The sequence below is a fragment of the Plecotus auritus genome (assembly GCF_963455305.1).
Source record: "Plecotus auritus genome assembly, chromosome: 2".
Classification (NCBI taxonomy): Eukaryota; Metazoa; Chordata; class Mammalia; order Chiroptera; family Vespertilionidae; genus Plecotus; species Plecotus auritus.
In genome coordinates this window covers 2384253-2406251 of record NC_137771.1, presented here as the reverse complement: position 1 = coordinate 2406251, position 21999 = coordinate 2384253, and the positions used below count along the sequence as shown (strand labels likewise).

General features: G+C 64.5%; 2 protein-coding genes across 2 annotated transcripts in view; one reads left to right on the top strand and one right to left on the bottom strand.

The window, feature by feature from the left end:
* Positions 1–21999, bottom strand: part of LOC308242658 (uncharacterized protein) — a gene marked incomplete at both ends in the record, with an annotated part of 479931 nt that overhangs the window by 356039 nt on the left and 101893 nt on the right. The gene's annotated exons all lie outside the window — the stretch shown is intronic.
* Positions 1–21999, top strand: part of AJAP1 (adherens junctions associated protein 1) — an 87222-nt gene that overhangs the window by 32156 nt on the left and 33067 nt on the right. The window contains exon 2 of the mRNA XM_080656772.1: positions 12765–13570. Within this exon, the coding sequence (XP_080512898.1) occupies positions 12765–13570 (806 nt within the window). The remainder of the gene's footprint in view (positions 1–12764; positions 13571–21999) is intronic.

Below are 21999 nucleotides of genomic sequence, written 5' to 3'. Positions count from 1 at the left end.
CAGAGACAGACACAGACGGACGGATGGAAGCCCTGAGGTGAAACACAGCAAGTGAGAAATCCTATATAATAAAAGCCTAATATTCTAAGTGTCTGGTCAACCATTCAACCAATCAAAGTGTAATATGCTAATGATATGCTAAGGGCACTCAACCGCTCGCTATGATGTGCACTGACCATCAGGGGGCAGACAGTCGACTGGTCAACCAGTTGCTATGACGTGCACTGACCACCAGGGGGTAGATGCTCCGACAGGTAGGTTAGCTTGCTGCTGGGGTCCTGCTGATCAGGACTGAGAGAGATGGATCAGACATGCCCTGGAGCCCTCCCACGGTTCCTCCCTGGCCCCGATGGTGCACCAATGGGGTCCCTTGGCCTGGCCTGTGCCCTCTTGAAATCCAGGATCCCTCGGGGGACGTCAGAGAGCCGGTTTTGGCCCGATCTCACAGGCCAGGCTGAGGGACACCATTGGTGCATGAATTCGTGCACTGGGCCTCTAGTTAAAATATAACGGGCGATGTTCAAACAGTGTTAGGTTTAGTGGAAACACTCAAGGTGTAGCTTCTCACTTAAAAACAGGCGGCTGGCGTGAATACAGAATTCTGCAAAAACAAAGGCCCTCGTCAGCTGTTTCCTTTGCCGCGGAGGTTATCCCGGCACAGGGCTCAAGTCATCCACTCGCGGAATCCAGGGGACGTCCCCAAGAACATCATCCCCGTCCACGGATGGGGAAACGGAGGCACGAAGGCCGTGGTGGGCTGAGCAGCCCTGGGGTGCCGGGGCTGTGAGAAGCGTGCTCAGGGTGGGCACCCAGCGAGTACACACAGATCGGGTGGGTGCAAGACTCGCCGGGTGCTCAGGCTTGGGGGTCTGAGGGGATGTCCCGGAGGCCAGGGGGAAGGCGAGGAAGGCAAGGGCCTCTCCCCGTCACTCTGTCTGTGGGGCTCCTGGCCAGCCAGGCACCCGGCTCTGGTGTGGGACAGTCTCCTGCTCCGTGGAGTGTTCCCGACCACAGATCGGGAACGGGTGCCCACGGGAAAGAGAGACACACGGCACCTCCTTCCTGGAGGAGGGTTCAGAGACAATTACCCATAAATCAGCACAGCGCCCGGTGTGAATTCAGCTGATTAAGGCGGTCACAGCGTCTTCTTGGCCGGAGGGTGGCCCGATTAACCACGAAGCAAGCAATTTACACGCAAAACACCTGCTTTCTGAGTCATGGTGGGGACACTGCGCTCCACGGCCGGACCCCGAGGCCCAGGCTCCTATCCCGGGGCGAGGCGAGGCGCTCCTGGTGGGGTTTTGCCCACAGTGGGGTGGATGCCAGGCCCTCCCGTGCCTAGGGCTCCCGGGGCAGCTCGGGAGACAGCACCCTGCACCACCTCCCACAGACCCCGCGGGAGTGGTCACCAGGATTGCACACCGCTCCCCCAGGTCCTCCTGGGGGAGGCGCCTGCCAAGGGCCCTCCTCACCCGGCACACCAATAGGCCAAAGAGCAGGGCACAGAGCACTGGGGCTGTGGGGACCAAGAGCCAGGTCTGAACCCGCTCCCCTCTTACTGTGTGCACCTCTCCCCAATCTACGGGTGAGGAAACTGAGGCATGGGGAGTCGGAGGGGGGGGCCCTCCATCATCGGGTGGTTCTGGGGACTGACCCAAGCTCTTAAAAGTAGGAGACCAGCCCCGGGAGAGGCAGTGCTCAGTGACCATTGGGGGTTTCCTCACACCCTCAGAGGAGGAGTGCTGGGGGCTCCCACCGCCTGCCTGCCTCGGCAGCCCCCCCGCAATGCTGTCGGGTCTCCTGGAGTGGGCCCCACAAATAAAGCCACAGCATTCCTTCTGCTCTTCCCAGCTCCTCTCCTGCTAAACTTCTCCTCGGCATTCAATACCCATCACCTCCTCCCAGCAGCCCTCCAGGCTCTCGCAGGCAGAGCCGAATCCACCCTGGCCGATGACCGCCCCGCCTCTGGGTCTTGGTCAGCGGAAGCACCTGTTTCCCCAGCGGCCTGCGAGCCCCTGACTCGTTCATTCTCTCCACGAAGGATGGCGGAGCGCACCCGTGAGCCGTGAGCCAGGCCCCGCGCTGTGTGCTGGGCTGGAGCGGGCGGGCATTGTCTCCTCATTCCTAGATCCAGCCCCATCATCGCAGTCGCTAATGGTTGTGGAGTAATTGGGTACAAATAAAAATTAAGAGGCGCAGTTAACATTAGTGTTAAAGCGTAATTAATATTAAATTACGGTTAGGCTGAGAGTAAGTGCCCACCTCAGGCTGCAAGTCCGTAGACTCTGCACCGCCCCTCCCCCGCCACAGCCCCGGAGGTCCATGGGCAGGTTCCCGGGCGCTGCCAGGATGCAGAGCACGCTGGCCGGTGGGACGGATGCCCGGCAGGTCACGGGTGTCACGGCGGAGCTGGTGGGGGTGGATTATGAGCTTCAGAGGAAACCCTATGGGAGCTGGGGGAGAGGATGGTGGGGAACAGGTAGTCCTGGAGGGCTCCCAGGAGGTGGTGTGGGGAGGGGCTGGAGGACAACCAACGAGGGACAGGAGGGCTTCCTGGGGGTGTGAAGCTGCGGACAGGAGCCCCAGCTCCCGTGGCTGCAGCGGCCTTTCCTTCCCCAACAAGAGTGCCCGCATAGGCGCTGGCGCCCAGGGCTCCGGAGCTGGGGAGTTGCCAGTCCGGTCGGCAGGGATTCTTGCCAGAGGAAAGTGAGCCTCCTCCCGAAGTGGGGGGTGGGGAGTAGGTAGAGGAGGGGGGACAGTCGTGGGGAGGGGACCCAGCACGCGGCTGCAGGGCGCTCCTCTCTGAAGCTGCTCCTCTGTCTCCAAGTGACCCTCTGGCCCTAAATCTGGGGACAGGGTGAGGTGTCTGCAAGCGTGTGTGTGTGTGTGTGCATGTGTGCCTGTAGGTGCCCATGTGTGCCCGTGTGTGTGTCCTTGTGCAAGTATGTGCATGTGTGTGTGGGTATGTGTGCCTGTAGGTGCCCATGTGTGCCCATGTGTGTGTCCTTGTGCAAGCATGTGTATGTGTGTATGTGGGTATGTGTGCCTGTAGGTGCCCATATGTGCATGCATGTGTGCCCATGTGTGCCTCTGTCTGTATCCTTGTCCTAGCGGCTACCATGTGCATGTGTATGTGCGTGCATGTGTATGTATGTGTGTATATGTGCCTGTATGTGCCCTTGTGCCCATGTATGTCTGTGTGTGTGGGTATGAGTCGGGGGGTAGAGCCGCTCAGGAGTTAGGTCAGTCCTGACCGCCCACAGGCCGAGGCCGGAAGCCACGTGGTCACACCGGAGGCTTTCCTACCGACCGCTCAGTGCGCCACGGCCGCTGGTGCTCTTTCGAGGTGGCGAGTCCCCGCCACACGGTGTTCCGAGGCTGGGAAACCTTGAGGGCGGGGGTGGGAGCAGGAGTGTGCGCCTGAGGCGGCATTCCCAGCTCCCTCTGACCCCTTGAAGCAGCTGGCCGCGTGCCCCCGCTCCCTGCACCCAGGCCCCGGGAGGCGCCAGGCCCCGCAGCACCGCCCACCAGCTGCGACTGGGCAAGTGCACCGCCATCTGAGCGCCGCCAGCCCTTGCTGGTCACGTGGGCAGTGGGGTGGCCTCTCTCGGAGGCCGTGGATGGGGTGCAAGGCGCCCCACGAGGGCCCAGAGGGAGCTGGCCCGGGAGCGCTCAGTGCTTGACTGTCCTGGCGGCCAGCGTGCGGCTCCGGTGAACCGGTCACTCCCTGCGCCCTTCCCCAGGGCAGCGTCTCCATGGCCTCCCCCCGCCCCCGCCCCAGGGGTCATGAGTCTGGGTCTTTCCCCGGAGACCAGGGTGGGTGTCGGGTCGGGGAGGGCAGACCTGGCAGTGCCATCCTCTCCTGTTGGGAACACGGGAACGTCCTGTCGCTGGAGGTGAGCTGGAACTTGGCCTACGCGGCTGGGTCTGCAGGATGGGTTCATGGTCGTGCGGCAATCCCAGCTTGTTTCTGAGTCCCTGTCCTCTTTCTCCCACTCTGGATGTGGGGGTATCAGTGGGGCCCCTGCCCCCTGCGCTCATTCTCAGTGCTATGGTGCCATGCGGGCGTGGGGTGATCCTGGGTCCGCTGCAGGCCCCCCTCCATCCCGGCCTCAGCGATGCTCCGGGTGTAAAGGACCGGGGACGGGCGTGTGTTCGGCAGGGAGTGGAGGGGCTGTTTGAGGACCCCGGGGCTCCCCAAGGCCCCTTGGGTGGGCTGGGTCCTGACTGAGTTAGGCCAGGCCCTCCCCCTCCCCCCTTACGCTCCCCAGGGTCTGCGCATCACAGACTCAGGAGGACCCTCAAGGTCCCCTCCCTCCTCCCGCCCGGCTGCCTGCTGCCTGGACCCCTCCCCGCGCGGCCGGATGTCCTTGTCGGTGTGAGGCCCCCCGGCCTCCCCCCAGGGCCTCCCGCAGGCTCCGAGCCTCTCCAGGTCCAGCTGCGGTTTCTCCTCCTCCATCGCGCCCCTTCTCCGCTCTTAAGCTACTGACTTTCCCTGCCTCGGTTTACCTTCTGATGCGTGAGAGCCCACGATGCCGCAGCCACCCCGAGCCCCTCCAAGCAGTCACCCCCGGGAAGGAGCGGGGCACCCCAGCTTTTCCTGAGGGATGGTCTGGTGTTCTGGAGGCCGGAGACCAGCGGCTCGAGCAGGGCGTGTGGGAGCCCTTAGCCGGCGCCCTGGGGGTCCTGTGGCTGAGACCCCTCTCGGCGGCTGGACACGCAGCGGCTCAGCCGTCAGCCCTGCGGGAGTCCAGGCCTCCTGTGCACCCTAACAGCTGGCTGGGCCTTCCACGCCCCCCTCTCCCAGCCGTGTGCTCCGCCGGCATCTGCCCCTCGTCCATCTCCTGCACAGGGTGGGCACGTGACGGCCGCAGGGGCCGGTGCCCAGGGGACGCGGGACCGAGGGTGAGCTAGCCATCTGACCCAGAGCCTCCCTGGCCGCCCCCACCGACTCATCCCCTGTGTCTGGGCGAATCCCCGCACGCTGCGCCCTTGCAGCTGCTTGTCACTCGGAGAGGCAGCCGCCTCGCTCGCTCCTCCACCCTCCCCGCCTGGCACGCGCCCGCGCTTCATAAATACCAACATCACAACAGCAACAAAACCAAAATAGACGTTTCCCCGAGCGCTCAGGACGCAGCGGGCGCTGGGAGCTGCGCCATTCACTCTTCAGGGCGAGACCATCCGCCAGGAGCCGGATCTCACCGGCAGGGGCGGGGCGGGGCGCGTCTGAGGCGCCCAGAAAGTTCTGGAGGAGGAGCGCACGTTTCTCACGTGGGGACGGTGCGCACCCCCGACCTGGGGCCCTCTGCCCCTCCGGCCCCCTCCTGCGCCAGCTTCTCCGCGGCTGGTGTCTACTCCCCAGCGCAGGGCTGTGCTGAGGCCTCTTTCGGAAGGAAGCGCGGCCACTGTCTTCGTGCTTTCCCTTCCCTGCGAACGCGAGTGCCAGCCGCTCCTCCGAGGGCGACCATGCGGGCGGCGTGAGAGCGCGTGGAGTGCGGAGCCACGCCTGCCGGGAGCGTTGCTCCATCGCGTGGGTGCCGTGTCCCGGGCTCCTTCCCCGTGGGTGCCGTGTCCCGGGCTCCTTCCCCGTGGGTGCCGTGTCCGGGGCTCCTTCCCCGTGGGTGCCGTGTCCGGGGCTCCTTCCCCGTGGGTGCCGTGTCCCGGGCTCCATCCCCGCGGGTGCCGTGTCCCGGGCTCCGTGGGTGCCGTGTCCGGGGCTCCGTGGGTGCCGTGTCCGGGGTTCTGTGGGTGCCGTGTCCCGGGCTCCGTGGGTGCCGTGTCCCGGGTTCTGTGGGTGCCGTGTCCGGGGCTCCGTCCGTGTGGGTGCCGTGTCCCGGGCTCCGTCCCCGCGGGTGCCGTGTCCCGGGCTCCGTCCCCGCGGGTGCCGTGTCCGGGGCTCCGTCCCCGTGGGTGCCGTGTCCCGGGCTCCGTCCGTGTGGGTGCCGTGTCCGGGGCTCCGTCCCCGCGGGTGCCGTGTCCCGGGCTCCGTCCCCGCGGGTGCCGTGTCTCGGGCTCCGTCCCCGCGGGTGCCGTCTCTGGGGCTCCGTCCCCGTGGGTGCCGTGTCCGGGGCTCCACCCACGTGGGTGGTGTGCGCATGCCCACCCCGTGCTTCCTCGGCAGGCTCGGCCCTCTCCTGTGCGTGTCTGCAGCGCCCCTGTCTTTCCACGCGCTTGCTGAGAACTTCCCCGTGGGTGTCTTCCCGCCTGGCACCCGTGGCCAGTGCAGCGGAGGGCTGGAAGGGGCTGGGACCCAGGCGCCTGGGCTGGTGTGGGCTGCGCTCTGCCCAGGACCCCTGCTCTGAAGGGTCACCCCCCGCACCAGGCCTGCCTGCCGCCCGCATTCTTTATCTCTGCTTAGAAATGAACACAAAAGCCGGAGGGGGGGGGGCATGGCTCAGTGGGTGAGCGTCGACCTATGAACCAGGAGGTCAGGGTTCGATTCCCCGTCAGGGCACAGGCCCGGTGTTGGCCCGATCCCCAGTGTGGGGCGTGCAGGAGGCGGCTGATCCATGATTCTCTGTCATCATTGTTTCTCTCTCTCTACCTCTCTCTGAAATCAATAAAAATGTATTTTTTTAAAAAAAAAAAATGAACGTAAAGTCAGATTCAACCAGGTCTGAAGGAGGAACAGGCCACCCCCGTGGGACGGCCCGGGAGCTTCGCTGGCATTGCTGGTGCTGGGCGGGTCCCAGAGGTGCGCTTAGCGGGTCTGCGGCGGAGCCTGCACCTCAGCGCTGTCACCACCCTCTCCGCGGAGGGGGGTTCTCACTGAGGACGGCGGAGAAGCTCTGCGGGGGTGCAGGCCTGACTTGGCCCCGCCCCCCAGGCCCTGCTGGGTGTCCTGTCCTCGCTCTGGGTGCCGCTGGTGGGGGGAGGTCACCGAAGCAGGATCCTCGCCCAGCCCCGTTAGTGCCCCACTCTGCCAGCCTGCTCCTTGGCCTAGAGCCGGGGTGGGGAGCCCTTTTTCTGCCAACGGCCATTTGGATATTTAGAACATCGTTCAAGAGCCACACAGACTTACCGATTTAAAAAGTAGCCTGCTGTATTTGGTCAAACAATTAACTCACCCCCAATGCCTTGGCAGGGCCAGACCCAATGACTTCTGGGTCCCTCTACGGCCCGTGGGCCGGACGTTCCCCACCCCTGGCCTAGAGGGTCGCGGAGAAGAGGCCGGACCCCGGATGGGCCAGCTTGTGCCTGGGGCCCGTCTCGGGCTTTCGTCCCCACCTGCAGAAGCAGCGGGTTGACCTGGGGAGGCCGCCCAGCTGTGGGGCAGCTGCTGGTCACGTCTTGGGCACGGACACGCTGTAGAGGGGCAGTCGCTGGCCGAGGGCACTTGGCGGGTCCCGGACGGCCTGCCGGCGGCACGGGCTCCGGGTGCAGCAGGTGCGCAGCACCAGACACACAGAGGCTGGGCGGACGCCCCACTCCCAGGAAGAGAACATTCCTGCCCACAGGGCTCCCCACCCTCCACTCCTCACCGCCTCACTCCTCCGGAATGCTCAGGCACGTTGCCAGGGCAACCAGACGCCAGCAAGCGCGTTGCCATCCTTCAGCCGCCTCCCAGCACCCGAGAAGCCTGCAAGCATCCACGTGCCTCGAGCTCTGCAGACCCAGCTCCGAGCTCCCAGGAGAGGAGATGGGCCCTGGGCCGAGGCCCCGAGGGGGAGAGGGGGAGAGGGATCACAGGCCACAGGGGGGGAGAGGGACCGCACCCCTCCCCCAGGATGGCTGTGCCAGAGAACCTGGAGCAGCGTGGAATCAGGAGGATCTAGGGGTGTCGGGGCCTTTACCACACCAGGAACCCCAACATCCGTCCCCCCCGAGATCAGTGTCCCTCCTAATGGAGTGAGTGCTGGATCCAGAGGAGGACAGGATGGGGGGGAAGCCCCCTGGAGTATTTTTTTCTTTTTTTAATATGTTTTTATTGATCTCGGAGAGGAAGGGAGAGGAAGAGAGATAGAAACATCAATGATGAGAGAGAACCATCCATCGGCTGCCTCCTGCACGGCGCCCACTGGGGATGGAGCCCACAACCTGGGCATGTGCCCTTGACTGGAACCGAAACCAGGACCCTTCAGTCCGTAGGCCGGTGCTCTATCCTCTTTCCACTGAGCCACACCGGCCAGGGGTCCCCCACCTGGAGTTTTACTCCACCCAGAGGTCCGGGCTGACAAAGCCACCATTGCCCCCTCAGCACAGCCTTGGGGTCCGGGGTTTGTTCTCAGAAAGCCCTTGGTCTCCCGTCTTTGCGAAGAGCAGAACGCCATTGCATTCTAGAAGGTGGCTCTGAGTGTGAGCGGGGATCCATGCCTGCTCCCTTCCGGGCTCCCCCAGGTCCCTGCGGAGACCCCCCGTGGCCTGGGGTGGCTCAGGCCCCTCCTACCAGCAGCACCCGGGAAGCACTGGGTACCCAGGTTTCAAGGAATGAGGAATCCGTGCTCCCCAGTCCTGCAGATTGTTCCCATGGCAACTGCCCCCCAGCCCCCCAGCCCCGGGGCCAGCGCCACCTGAGGGGGGGAGGTGCCTGACTCCCTGACAGCGCCTTTCTTTTGTGGCGAAGAGAGACGGAGGGGATCAAATTGGATCGCACCCACTGCATCTCACTGAACTGTTCCTGGGGGAAAAGAGTTCACGAACAACGTCAAGAGGGAGAAGCAAGAACGCTGCAAACTGGGAGAGGGGGAGGCGGAGCCACGTTCTCTGCGGGGGGCCGTTAGGTGGGGGTGGCAGCGCGGGCTTCCAGAGAGTCTGGGCTGGGACCCTGAGGAGCCCGGCCACCCAGGCCCTTCCTCTGGGGGCAGGCCGGCCGCAGGGATGGAGCTGAGGCTCGGCGCGTGCTCCTGCTGGTGCCTGCAGCTCCGAGGCGCAGCTCTGGCTCGGCCTGGGCGCCTTCCCAGAGCCCCAGGCCGCTCTCTCCACCACTTCTGACTTCCGCACACCCCGCTTCCTGAGCGATCACAGACACGCCCTGAACTTCGCCTTCTAGGCGTGTGCGGCCGGTGGTGGTAGCATGTTCACTGGTTGTGCAAGCATCCCGCTGGTAATTCCAGAACAAGTTGTCACCTCTGACGACCCCCCTGATGACACCCCGACCTGCTCACCTGGCCACCCCACTTCCCAGGTGAGCGCACCCCCTTTAGAGAGGACGGAACTGGACTCGGAGGGAACACACCAAGCCCCCCCCCCCCCCCCCCCCCCAGCCCCAGCAGCGGGCTGGCTTTTCTGCATAACAGCCGGGTGGCCTGGAAATGAGGGGTTTCTATGGTAACCAATTACAGCTCACGATTGGCGAAAAACGACAGGAATACCCCGTGTGTGAAGTTACGTGGGGCAGGCAGGCCCAGGCCGGGGCTGCTGTTCAATTTCCTGGAGCCATTTCTCCAAGTGCCGGCGGTTGGCAGGTTTGCGCGTCGCTGCTCTTAGTCAGCCGATGGGGCCTGGTGGGGCCTAGAGGGACCTGGTGGGGCCTGGAGGGACCTGGTGGGACCTGGAGGGACCTGGTGGGACCTGGAGGGACCTGGTGGGGTCTGGAGGGACCTGGTGGACCTGGAGGGACCTGGTGGACCTGGTGGACCTGGAGGGACCTGGAGGGACCTAGAGGGACCTGGTGGGACCTAGAGGGACCTGGTGGGACCTAGAGGGACCTGGAGGGACCTGGAGGGACCTGATGGGGCCTGGAGGGACCTGGTGGGGCCTGGAGGGACCTGGTGGGAGCTGGTGGGAGCTGGTGGGAGCTGGTGGGAGCTGGTGGGGCCTGGAGGGACCTGGAGGGACCTGAAGGGACCTGGTGGGACCTGGAGGGACCTGATGGGAGCTGGTGGGACCTGATGGGACCTGATGGGACCTGGTGGGACCTGGTGGGGCCTGGAGGGACCTGGTGGGACCTGGTGGGAGCTGGAGGGACCTGGTGGGAGCTGGAGGGACCTGGTGAGGCCTGGAGGGACCTGGAGGGACCTGAAGGGACCTGGTGGGAGCTGGTGGGAGCTGGTGGGGCCTGGAGGGACCTGGAGGGACCTGAAGGGACCTGGTGGGACCTGGTGGGACCTGGTGAGGCCTGGAGGGACCTGGAGGAACCTGGAGGAACCTGGTGGGGCCTGGTGGGACCTGGTGGGACCTGGTGAGGCCTGGAGGGACCTGATGGGGCCTGGTGAGGCCAGATTGTGCCTGGAGGGACCTGGTGAGGCTGGCTGGTTCCCAGTGTTGCCGGTGTTTCCTGGGGAGGCCTGCTGAGGCCTGGGGGTGCCTGACGGTTGCCAGTGGTGCCTGCTGGGCCGAGGCACCCACCTGCTTGAAGCAGCCTCTCAACCCTCTGAGGCCGGACCTGTGTCCGAATGAGCAGCTCCTGGGAGAACCGGAGGCCTAAGCCATGCATCTTCACGGGTCGCAGGAGCCGCCTGGTGTGATGGGGAAATGCACGCCGACCTGATTGCCCATGCAGTGGGCGGCACCCCTGCGCCGAGCTGGGCGGGCTGTGGGGGAGCGGCACACGGCGGAGCCGGGTGGGAGCCATTAGCATGGCGAGCAGCTCCCAATGGCAGCAGCAGGTGGGGGAGCTGGGCCTCAGCAGCTGGGCATTAGCCCTCCTTGGCAGTGGGCGCTCCTGAGTCCAGTGCCTTCCTCGGCCCATCCTGGACCCCGAGAGCCGCGCCTTCCCAGGTGCCGGGGAGACGGGGGGCAGCCCCGCAGGGCAGTGTGGCCTGAGGAGGGGAACACACGTGGCCACACTCACCCACAGGGGCACACAGCAACACGTCACACAGAAACACCCACCCACACCCACACGCACACACTCACTGATACACACGTGCTGACACAGATGCACACACACAAACTCACAGGTGCACACACACACAAACTCACAGGTGCACACACATACCAACTTACACACAGGTGCACACACACACAGATGCACACACACAAACACACACAGGTGCACACACACAGATGCACACACACACCAACTCTCACACACAAACACACACAGATGCACACGCACACCAACCCACACAGGTGCACACACACAGGTGCACACACACATACCAACTCACACATAGATGCGCACACACACAAACACAGGTGCACACACACAGGTGCACACACACACAAACACAGGTGCACACACACAGATGCACACACACACCAACTCACAAACACTCCCTGATACACACACATGTACAGACACACCCAGCCACCTTCACACACAGATACACACCCACCGACACTCACACATACGGACACACACGGCCACACTTACCAACATACTCGCCTCACAGACACACATACGTTCACACATGGACACACTCACAGCAACACCCACACCCACACACGAACTCACCCTCACTCATGGACATGCCTCATGGACACACACACAGGTACACCCACACCCACTTTTACACACACACAGGTACACCCACACCCACTTTTACACTCAGTCCCATGCTGACAGTCATACACACACACACACATCCACCCGCCTCGCACACGCACACTCCACGCAGTCCTGAGACACCCCTGTGCGCACGCTCACACGGTGACTCACACTCACTCCCTGGCTTATTTCCTGTGAAAGCCACGCCGCCCTCAGAAAGGCCAGCTGCCGGCTTTAGGCTGGCACCTTGCACGGAGCACCCCTGCCGCCCCGCCCGCCCCCCACGGCCCCGGCCACCCCCTGCTCTTCCCCCCCCTCCGCTGCCCCGCCCGCAGCCGTCCCGGGTCTGGGTTCCTGTCAAGCGCCTGTGTGACGAGCCTCACTTTGAACGGGGCCTGTTACCTAAGCTGGTGGGAGGGGCACGTGGGCCGGCCCCCACACCTTTCCGTCCCAGCTCCGGGTTTCACGTGACACCCCCAGAGCGCACCGGGGACTCACATCACACTGAGAGGCCCCCCCACGCCAGGCTGTACCCTCCCCCCCCAGGGGCTGAGGGGGCGAATAGGCTTCAAGAGCCACCTGCCCGGAAGGTGTGGGGGAAGCGCCCATGCCCGCAGGAGGCGCTGGCAGAGCGGGTGTCCACACGCTGTCCGTGGAGCCCCGGCAGGTGGTGTGAGCCCGAGCCAACCCCAGAGGGGCCCCCGTAGGAAGGGTCCCCAGCAAGATGCCGGGGCCCCGGCGGCTTGAACACGCGCACGTTCCACGGAAACCCGAGGCGGGCGGTGGATGGGCGAGCAGGGAGGTGGCCGGGCTCTGGACACGCCTGGCCTTCACGCCCCACGTGGAGTCCTCCCGGGGCGCCGCGCGGAGTGGACGCCCGCCCCTCCTGACCTCGGCGGAGGTGGCCGCCCGGGTGGGTGACCTCTGACCCAGAGGACGGTGTCGCCCAACGGCCCTGCCATGCCCGCGCCTCCCGTCCTCGCTGCCCTGTTCTGTTCTGTTCTGTTCTGGGCGCTGTTGGCAAAGGGGGTCTTCGAGGTCTGCTTGCCAGCCGACAGCCAGGGGCTCGGGGCTCGGGGCTCGGTTCCCCCGGGCAGTGGGCGGTGGCCTGCGGCTCCTTGCAGAGATGGGACGGGACATGCAGGCCGGGAAGCAGCTCTTAGGAACACGTGTGTGTGCGTGTGTGCGTGTGTGCATGGGGGGGGGTTGTTCTTTTAAAACGCGATGACTAGATCAGGCGGGACAGGCCTTTGCCATGAACGATGAGGGTTTCGGTTTCCCCGGGGAAGTGAGGGTGAGGCTCACCCGCAAGCACAGCGGTTCGGGCCGCGGTGGGGGGAGGAGAGGCCTCGCAGAGCCGCCCGCACTGACCTTCCCTCTCTCCCCCACGCAGTTCCATGTCCATCCGCTGGCCGGGCTGCGCGCTGGGAAGCCATGCCTGGATCCTGATCGCCATGTTTCAGCTCGCCATGGACCTGCCCGCCTGCGAGGCGCTGGGCCCCGGCCCCGAGTTCCGGCTGCTGCCCCGGCCCTCGCCCCGGCCGCCCCGCTTGTGGAGTTTGAAGAGCGGACAGCCGGCCCGGATCCCCGCGCCCGTGTGGAGCCCCCGCCCGGCCCGCGTGGAGCGCAGTCACGGGCAGATGCCAAGTCCCCGTGCCAAACGGGCGCACAGACCCCGGGACCAGGTGGCCGCCCTGGGGCCCAAAGGGGGGCTCGCCAAGCCCCCCGCCGCTGCCAAACCCAGCCCTTCCCTGGGCCCCGCGCCCTCCTCTCCGTCGCCCCCCGTGGGCAGCGGGGCCCCCACGGACCAGCAGGCCCTGCTGAGGAGGGGCCGGAGGCAGCTGCCGGCCGTGTTCAACAGCTTCGACCTGCACCCGCGTGGCAGCAGGCCCACCACGGAGGCCGAGTTCATCGCGTGGGGGCCCACAGGGGAGGAGGAGGCCCTGGTGGCCAGCACGGCTCCCGACGGCCCCACCACGGTCTCCTACTTCCAGACGCGGAAGGCCACCGCGGCCACGGCCACCGCCACCACGGCCACCACGGCCACCGCCATGACGCTGCAGACTAAGGGGGTCACGGCGCCCCTGGACCCCAGGAGCAGGATCCCGGCTGGGATCAGCACCACGGAGCCTTCCACCAGTCCTAGCAGAGACAGCGGCAAAGACACCAAGCCCCCGCGGATTCTGGGGGAGACCTCAGGTAGGCCCCCGCTTTTCTGGTTGGGGTTCGCATGCGGTGAGGGATTTCCTGGGGGCATGGCCCCGGGGGGTACTGAGCCGGCCCGGGGGACGCTTCTCAGTGGGACTGTGGGTCAGAAGCTAACACGAAGGCACAGGGCCGGGCGCGGGCGCGGGGCGTCTGGGAGCGCGCTGTGCGGTGAACGAGCCGTGCTTGCGTGCCGGCAAGTACCAGAGCCGGAGCTGAGGCTGGCGGGAGGGAGAGGCCCGGAGTGGGTGCCGGGCCGCCGTGCTGTGGGAGGGGCTGCCGAGCTCCCCCTCCCCCCCGACCAGAGCGACACGGTCCAGCATGGTGGCGCATCCTCTGCGGGGGGGGGGGGGGGGCACTCGGGAGCAGACGTAGGCACGTCTGGGCAGTGAGGGGCCGGGGGAGCCTTCACGTACCCCCAGGGCGTGGCTCTGTGGGTGGCCGCTGCCCGATGGGCCGGGATAAGGCTCACTTTCCAGGGGTCCTCAAACTACGGCCCGTGGGCCACATGCGGCCTGCCAAGGACATGTATCCGGCCCGCCGGGTGCCGCTGCCTGTCCTGCTTAGCAGCCGACTCGTCCCGGGCCCGCAGTGCGCATAGAAATTTGTTCATAGTTTTTTTTTAAACTATAGTCCGGCCCTCCAACAGTCTGAGGGACAGTGACCTGGCCCCCTGTGTAAAATGTTTGAGGACCCCTGCTTTAGACGAAGGGGCGACCGCGGCAGGGGCAGGAAGGGTCTCCCGTGGGGGAACAGCTGGGGCTGCTCGGTTGGGCGCGGCTGGGAGGTCCTGTCCTTGGGCGTTGGAGGGCAGGGGCGCAGCCTCGGGACCTGGTGCACGGTGCCAGGTGGGGAAATGCCTCCTGCAGCGAGGTTTCCCTTTCCTTCCCCGCCTGCACTGTGTCCTCCGATGGCTTCCGAGGAGGAGGGCTGAGAGATCTCCCGGGCCCAGGCCCGTCCCCGCCCCCGTGGCCACCGCGTGTCCCCACCGCACGGCTGCAAAGACAGCAGAGCAGGGCACCTCAGTCCCAGCTGCCTCCAGCCCCCTTCGCCCAGGCCCCTCCATGACCAAGTGCAAGCGGGACCTGTGCGTGCGACAAGCAGCCGTACGTGCTGACTTAGGAGAAGGGGGGTGCCGTGTCCGGGGCATGAGCCCAGGGGGCGGGGCAGCAGCCTCCCCCACACCCACTTGCTCTGCACGTCCGAAGGTTTGGGGGCTTCTCGGGCCCTGGCGGGTCCTTTCCGAACCCAGGAGGGGAGGGGTTGCCCCAGGGCCCGTCTGCAGCACCCGGCCGGTTTCCCCTGCACTTGACCCCTGCCCTTGTCAGGCCGGCCGTGGCCAGCAGCGGGACAGGCTTTGTGGAGAGCGTGGCTTTTGTGCCGTGGCCTCTTTCTCCCTTCCCCGGGACAAGGGAACGGTGGTTCCGCTCCTCTTCCCTAGAGAGCAGGCGTCCTCAAACTACGGCCCGCGGGCCACATGCGGCCAGCCGAGGACATGGATCCGGCCCGCCGGGTGGCGCTGCCTGTCCTGCTTAGCAGCCGACGCATCCCGGGCCCGCAGTGCGCATAGGAATTTGTTCATGGTTGTTTCTTAAACTATAGTCGGGCCCTCCCACGGTCTGAGGGGCAGTGAACTGGCCCCCTGTTTAAAAAGTTTGAGGACCCCTGCTAGAGAGCAACCCCCGATGAACGTGGAACCTGGCTCCCTCTCAGGGCAAGGGCAGGGCCGGGCGCTTGGCTGCCTCACGGGAACGTGTCTGCAGGGCCGGGCACAGGCTGACCGCCCGCCCGCCCCCACACCCCGTCCCTGTCTGTCCAGCTACTGGCCATGGCCTGCCAGCCAGCCGGATGCAGACATGAGGGCCGGGGTCAGGTGCAGGGCCCGGGGCCTGTGATCCGTCATCTCTGTGCCAGGCACCAGGGCAGCTTACAAAGCCTCCGTTTTTAGCTCAGCCAACTCACACGCCGTCACGGTGATGGAAGTGAGGGCTGCCGCCTCGGTTACCGTCACCCCGCGGCCCACGGCCCTGACTGTGTAGACATGGATGGAAACCCAGTCCCCCTTCCCTCCCGATGACGTGTGTGATGACTGAAGGAAGCGCCGGGGACCGCGGTAGAAGGCTGCGCAAATTAATTCCCAGGACATCGGATGTCGCTAATCCAACTCAGCAGATGAGATCTTGGAAAAGATGTATGGTTCCTCCTCGCCTAATCTGGTGCGGAATTAATTTGTTTAGCGAAACAGATTGAAAGGGGGTAAATATGTGTGCGCGGGTGCAGAGCGACGGTAATTCTGGGAAGGGATGCCGAGGCTGGGCGGGGACAGCCAGCGGCCCTCGCTTCCAGGCCGAGGCGAGGAGAGGCAGGACACGGGGAGACGATGCCTCGAACCGGGGGACCGCCCAGGCCAGCTGGTCCTACATCAGTGCCACAATCTCCTGGGACACTGAGACCCCAAGCAGGCGTCCCCGGAGTCGCCCTTGCCTCAGCCGTTGTCACATGTAGACCCGGCTCCTCACTCTTTCCCGAGTGTGACTGCGGCTCACGTGTCTCAGGTGGAACTGAAAGTGGCCCGGGGGACCTCGGGGACGGTGCACGCGTGGTCAGTGGCCCTGTGTGAATCTGGGCTCTGCTGCGTGTGGCTCTGTGACATGAAGGTTCTCATCTCTCTTTGCTTCCCTGTCTTCATCAGCACAGTTCAGTCACTGCCTCTCCTGAGTGGCTGCCGCGAGGATTCAGTGAATGAACAAATATGAGATGTTGCACCTGGCACCTGAGAACCTCCGTACACACCATCTGTTTTTATACCCAGTGAGAGTGGCTCCGAGAGCAGAGGTGTAGGGGTCAAGGGCCACAGGCTGCCAGGGACGTGGGAGTCTTGTCATCTCAGCACACCTGTGGGTGCTCACTCACTGCTAGGGGCACCCCGAGGCTGGAATTCGGGTTTCAGGAAGCGATAGAATTCAGGAGGGCAGTTCTTCTGTCCAAGGAGGGATGCTTGGAACCAGATCTGGGGAGGTGTACATTTTATTTTGGCTTCTGTAGAGAAAAGTTGAGACGGAGCATGTTTTCCTGTCTGTCCACATCCCAGGCATGGGTGGGCGTAGAAAGGGCAGGGGCTGTTGATTTGGGGCACCCGGCAATTTCTCAGGAGCTAACATTACATAGGATACTGATTGGAATCGTAAAAGCCCTCCCCCCGCCCCACGGTCCCCCTGTAAGTGAAATGCTTGGGAATTTCTCCTAGTTTTGGTGGAGTGGTTACAAGGGCCCCTGCCGGCCTTCACATTCTTGACATCGTCCTGTATGAGCTGTGTGAACTTGGGCAACTTGCTTGTCCTCTCTGTGCCGCCGTGGAGATTACAGAATGAAGCATCTCGTGATGTTGTGAAGATTAAGTGAGACAGTACCTGCCAGGTGCTCAGTGCGTGGCACAAAACAGCTGCTTGGTACATGTTTGCTGCTGTTTCTATGATGATGATGATGATGGTGGTGGTGGTGATGCAAGTCATGATGGTGATGGCAATGGTAGCGTGATGATGATGGATATGATGGTGATGATGGTGAATGATAGTAATTATGATGATGGTGATGGTGATGGTAGTGATGATGGTGATGGAGGTGGTGATAATGGTGGTGAGATGGAGATGGTAATGGTGATGACAGTGATGATGGAGATGGTGATGATGATGATGATGGTGATGATGGTGATGGTGATGGAGATGGTGATGGTGATGATGATGATAGTGATGATGATGGTGATGATGATCATGATATGGTGATGAAGGCAATGATAATTATGGTGATAATGGTGGTGATGATGATGATGGAGATGGTGATGATGCAAGTCATAATGGTGATGGCAATGGTAGCGTGATGATGATAGATATGATGATGGATATGATGGTGATGATGGTGACTGATAGTAATTATGATGATGGTGATAGTGATGGTGGTGATAATGGTGGTGCGATGGAGATGGTAATGGTGATGACAGTGATGATGGAGATGGTGATGATGATGGTGATGATGATAGTGATGATGATGGTGATGATGATCGTGATATGGTGATGAAGGCAATGATAATTATGATGGTGATAATGGTGGTGATGATGATGATGATGGAGGTGGTGATGATGGTGATGAGATGGAGATGGTAATGGTGATGGTGATGACAGTGATGTTAATGACATTTATTACCTTTGCGGTGATTTGCCGCTTTATTGTGGAGTCATCTGATGAGGTCCTTTGATGAGGTTCCCTGTCCTCACCCCTGACCTTGGTGCTTCATGCAGAGGCATAGATGGCACCAGCAAGGAGCCGCTGGGATGGAAAATCACCTCGCTCAGGCCGTCCAGGGCGCCGAGCCCCAGCCGCCCATGGTGCTGGCAGCAGCTGAGTGTCAGGTGGGTTAGGAGTTCACTGGAGGTCGAGAGAGGAGGATTCCCAGGGCGCAGCGCCCGCCGCCCGCGACAGCTCTCTTGCTGGCCATGTTCTGAGTCTGTAATCACCGAGTCTCCGGGGAGGAAAACAGAAAGTCATTTCCTGGGCTTCAATCTCACAACTCGTAAAGGGCGCTGTGGGGAATGGAGCCAGCGGATTCCCATTACTGCCGTTGCCCACGGCGGGGTCTCTGGGCCCTGGTGCTCGGTGACAGTGAGTGCTCAGGACGGCCTGCCTGGCCCTGGCCCTGGCTTCTGGGACTCTGCCCGCTGCTGCCCGGGCCGCAGACTCTCCTACCTGCTCAGACCCACCGGGCACGTTCCTCAGCTGCCCGTGCTCTCAGCGGCGGGGAGGCCTGCCACCGGGAGGGACTGTGAACTCCGTGGTCTCCATGGTCACTCAGGGTTTTCTCCATTCAGGATCGATCCCGTATTTGCGATGCCCAGCAGCGCACGGGTGCCGGGCTCGGAAGGGACCACAGCCCTGCCTGGCGCTCTCACACTGGAACTCACTCATGCGCTCCCTGAGCTGATGTCTGAGTTGCTTAGTCCTTGTCACCGGGGCCTCCGTGACCCCGGGTTGCATCCCTCCGTCAGCATGAGGGACAGCTGGCGCCCTCTTCTCTCGCTCCAGGGGTCACCTGACCTAGACGTGGACCAACCTGGGGAGCAGGCCTTGTGATGACGACACGTTTTTTGAGGGACAGGACGGGGCTGGGCGGGAGAGAAGGGAGGTGTAAACGCTGAGCCCCTTTTAGTTCATGTGCTAGGTGTTGGAGACGAGGGAAGTGAATCCGTCCTTGGTTTAAAGAGACGGTACTGGGAGCAAATGACTCATGAACTTCAGCAGTTTTGCGTGGCTTCGTTGGGCCACGAGCGTCCACGCACATAAGCGTGCGGGGCCCCGAGACACATCCTGTCTCTGTCCGTGGCAAGGCTGGCCCGAGGTCTCGCCCGGGACCTTCGGACGGATGCCGTGCGGCTCCTCCTGCGGGCTGTGGTTTTGGAGGGGAGCTGTGTGGTCACAGGCTGTGTCTACCCCCCCGCCCCCCGCCCTCTGGCCCCGTCCAGCCTCCCAGGGCGCCCGTCTGCTTCTGCTGAGCAAAGCTGTGTGCACAGCAAATGGAGACGTGAGCTCCGTCTCATCAGAGCAGCCGCGGGTTCTTCTGCTGATGACTCGATCCTGCCTCCTCTCATTTCCCCTCACAAGCTGCCTGCTCGACTTACTGCATTCGGTGCTTCGTACGCGGCTGTGCCCCCCCCGCCCCCCCTCCCCCCCTGCACCGGGCCTCGTTCTCCTCCTGAGAGCAGTGAGGGGCCTGGGGCCTTTCTTTCCTGCACATCCCAGGCCCGTCCTGAGGCCCTTTTGACCTGGGAGCTGTCTCGGACCCTCTTGGGGTCCCTTCCCTCTGCCAGGCCCCCTTCCTCTGCCAGGCCCCCCAGAGCTGCAGGAGGAGGCCTGGGCTGACACCCCTCTACCTGGAAACCGGGGCGATGGGCAGGGTGCAGGGGACACACCCTGCAGAGCGGGTCTGCCTCACCCCCTGCCCCTCACTAAGCATCGAATTGATGGCTTCCATCCCCTCACAGGGCAGTGATCTAAGCCTTGAGATCAAACACGGGACAGAACATCCTTTCTGGAACCTGTGTTTGACTGTGAGGAGGATGGGCTTAGAATTCCTGGCGCCTGGACCGGTGTGCAGCGGCCGCCGTGCTGTGCTCAGGGGGCGTGAAGAGCCCCCACGGGAGGGGGTGTGGGGGGTGGGGGGTGGAACACGGGCCGCCCTCCTCACGGAGGTGAGACACGTTTGGGGAAGTGACAGGCAGGGGCAGCGACTGACACAGGGAGAGAAGGCGGCGAGGCCCGGAGAGACGTCTCGCAGCCACGCTCAGCCGGCCCCTCATCGTTATTCTGGAAACGTGGGCAGTGGAGGCGGGGCCGGGCCGGCAGGAAGGGCGGCCAGGTTTCCTGAAGGCAGGAGGCGGCCAAGTCCGAGGGCTGGGAGGCTGGGCAGGCACGGAGGCCTGTGGGCAGGACGGGCTGGGGAGGGAGATGCGGTGGGTGCAGAGGCCTGGCCCCCTGGGGGGCAGAGGGAGCCGGGGGGGGGGGTGGCTCCCAGGAACAGGCTCCTGCGAATAACCCTGAGGCCCCTCCTCCAGCTCGGGCGCTTGGAGAACACACAGGCCGAGCTCCTTCTGCCGGCAGCCAGCAAATGGCCTTGGCCGCCCTCCCTTCCCGCCCTCAGCAGCCAGGGAAGCGGGACGCAGGAGACCTGGCCCCTCCGCCTCCCAGCTCCCAGCTCCAGCCTGTCCTCCTGGGCTGAGGGGGGCCGAGCTGCGGGGTGGGGGCGGTGAGACCTGGCCCTTTCCCTGAGCCGGGAGCCCCTCCCCGCCCCGGCCCAGGAGCCCAGCGTGCTAGGGTGCCAGGCGGGGGTGCAGCCCAGGCCTCCCCTCCCTCCGTGGCAGGTGCATTCGGCGCGGAGCTGCAGCGCCCCCTGCGGTCCCGCCGGGTCCCGGAGACGCCGCCAAGTCCTCTGCGGACACGTGACTCGCGAGCCATATGGCCAGACGGGCCGCGGGGCTTTGCTTTCACTGTGGTTCAGCGAGTCTCCGCCTCGAAGTCTGTTCCCAGGTGCTGATGATCAGCACTCACAGGGGACGGTTCCCGTTCCGGAAGTTTCTTTCAGCAGCAGGGCTCAGAACCTGCCCGCGGTGACACACGGATGGGCCATGTGGGCCACGCGGCGGAGGGAGGAGGGCACCTGCTGACCCGGCCCTGACCCTGGCCCTGGCCCTGGCCCTGGCCCTGGCCCTGGCCGCCCGCCACGCTGGCCGGGGGCGCTGCCATGTGACCCCGGGCCCGGCTGCTTTGCCTGCAGATCTGGGGGGTGTTGCCGCCGGGCAAGGTCGTTCGGACACGTGGCTCTGCTCACCCAGGGGAGGCTGGGCTCCCGGCGTGCTGGGGCCTCCGCACGCTCAGAGGCCGGAACATGCCTCACCCGCCGCTGTGTTGGGGGTGGGACGGCTTGTGCTGGGAACCGTTCTGTCCACTGCAGCCTCCTCCCCCGGGGACTGGGACGGGGCCTAGGACGCCTCCTCCCCTGGGGACTGGGACGGGGCCTAGGACGCCTCCTCCCCTGGGGACTGGGATGGGGACTGGGATGGGGACTGGGACGGGGCCTAGGACGCCTCCTCCCCTGGGGACTGGGATGGGGACTGGGATGGGGACTGGGATGGGGACTGGGACGGGGCCTAGGACGCCTCCTCCCCTGGGGACTGGGATGGGGACTGGGATGGGGACTGGGATGGGGACTGGGACGGGGCCTAGGACGCCTCCTCCCCTGGGGACTGGGATGGGGACTGGGATGGGGACTGGGACGGGGCCTGGGATGGGGACTGGGACGGGGCCTAGGACGCCTCCTCCCCTGGGGACTGGGATGGGGACTGGGATGGGGCCTAGGACGCCTCCTCCCCTGGGGACTGGGACGGGGCCTAGGATGCCTCCTCCCCTGGGGACTGGGACAGGGCCTAGGACGCCTCCTCCCCTGGGGACTGGGACGGGGCCTAGGACGCCTCCTCCCCTGGGGACTGGGACGGGGCCTAGGATGTCTCCTCCCCTGGGGACTGGGACGGGGCCTAGGACACCTCCTCCCCTGGGGACTGGGACGGGGCCTAGGATGTCTCCTCCCCTGGGGACTGGGACGGGGCCTAGGACGCCTCCTCCCCTGGGGACTGGGACGGGGCCTAGGACGCCTCCTCCCCTGGGGACTGGGACGGGGCCTAGGACGCCTCCTCCCCCGGGGACTGGGATGGGGACTGGGATGGGGACTGGGATGGGGACTGGGACGGGGACTAGGATGCAGTCATTCTGGGCGTGTGGACCCAGCCCTGCATCCAGACCTCGGGCCGTGGTCCCTTGCCTGTCTCAGCAGGACCAGCGCCTCCGGGCTGTGGCAGCTGACACGGGGAGGGGAGGCCAGG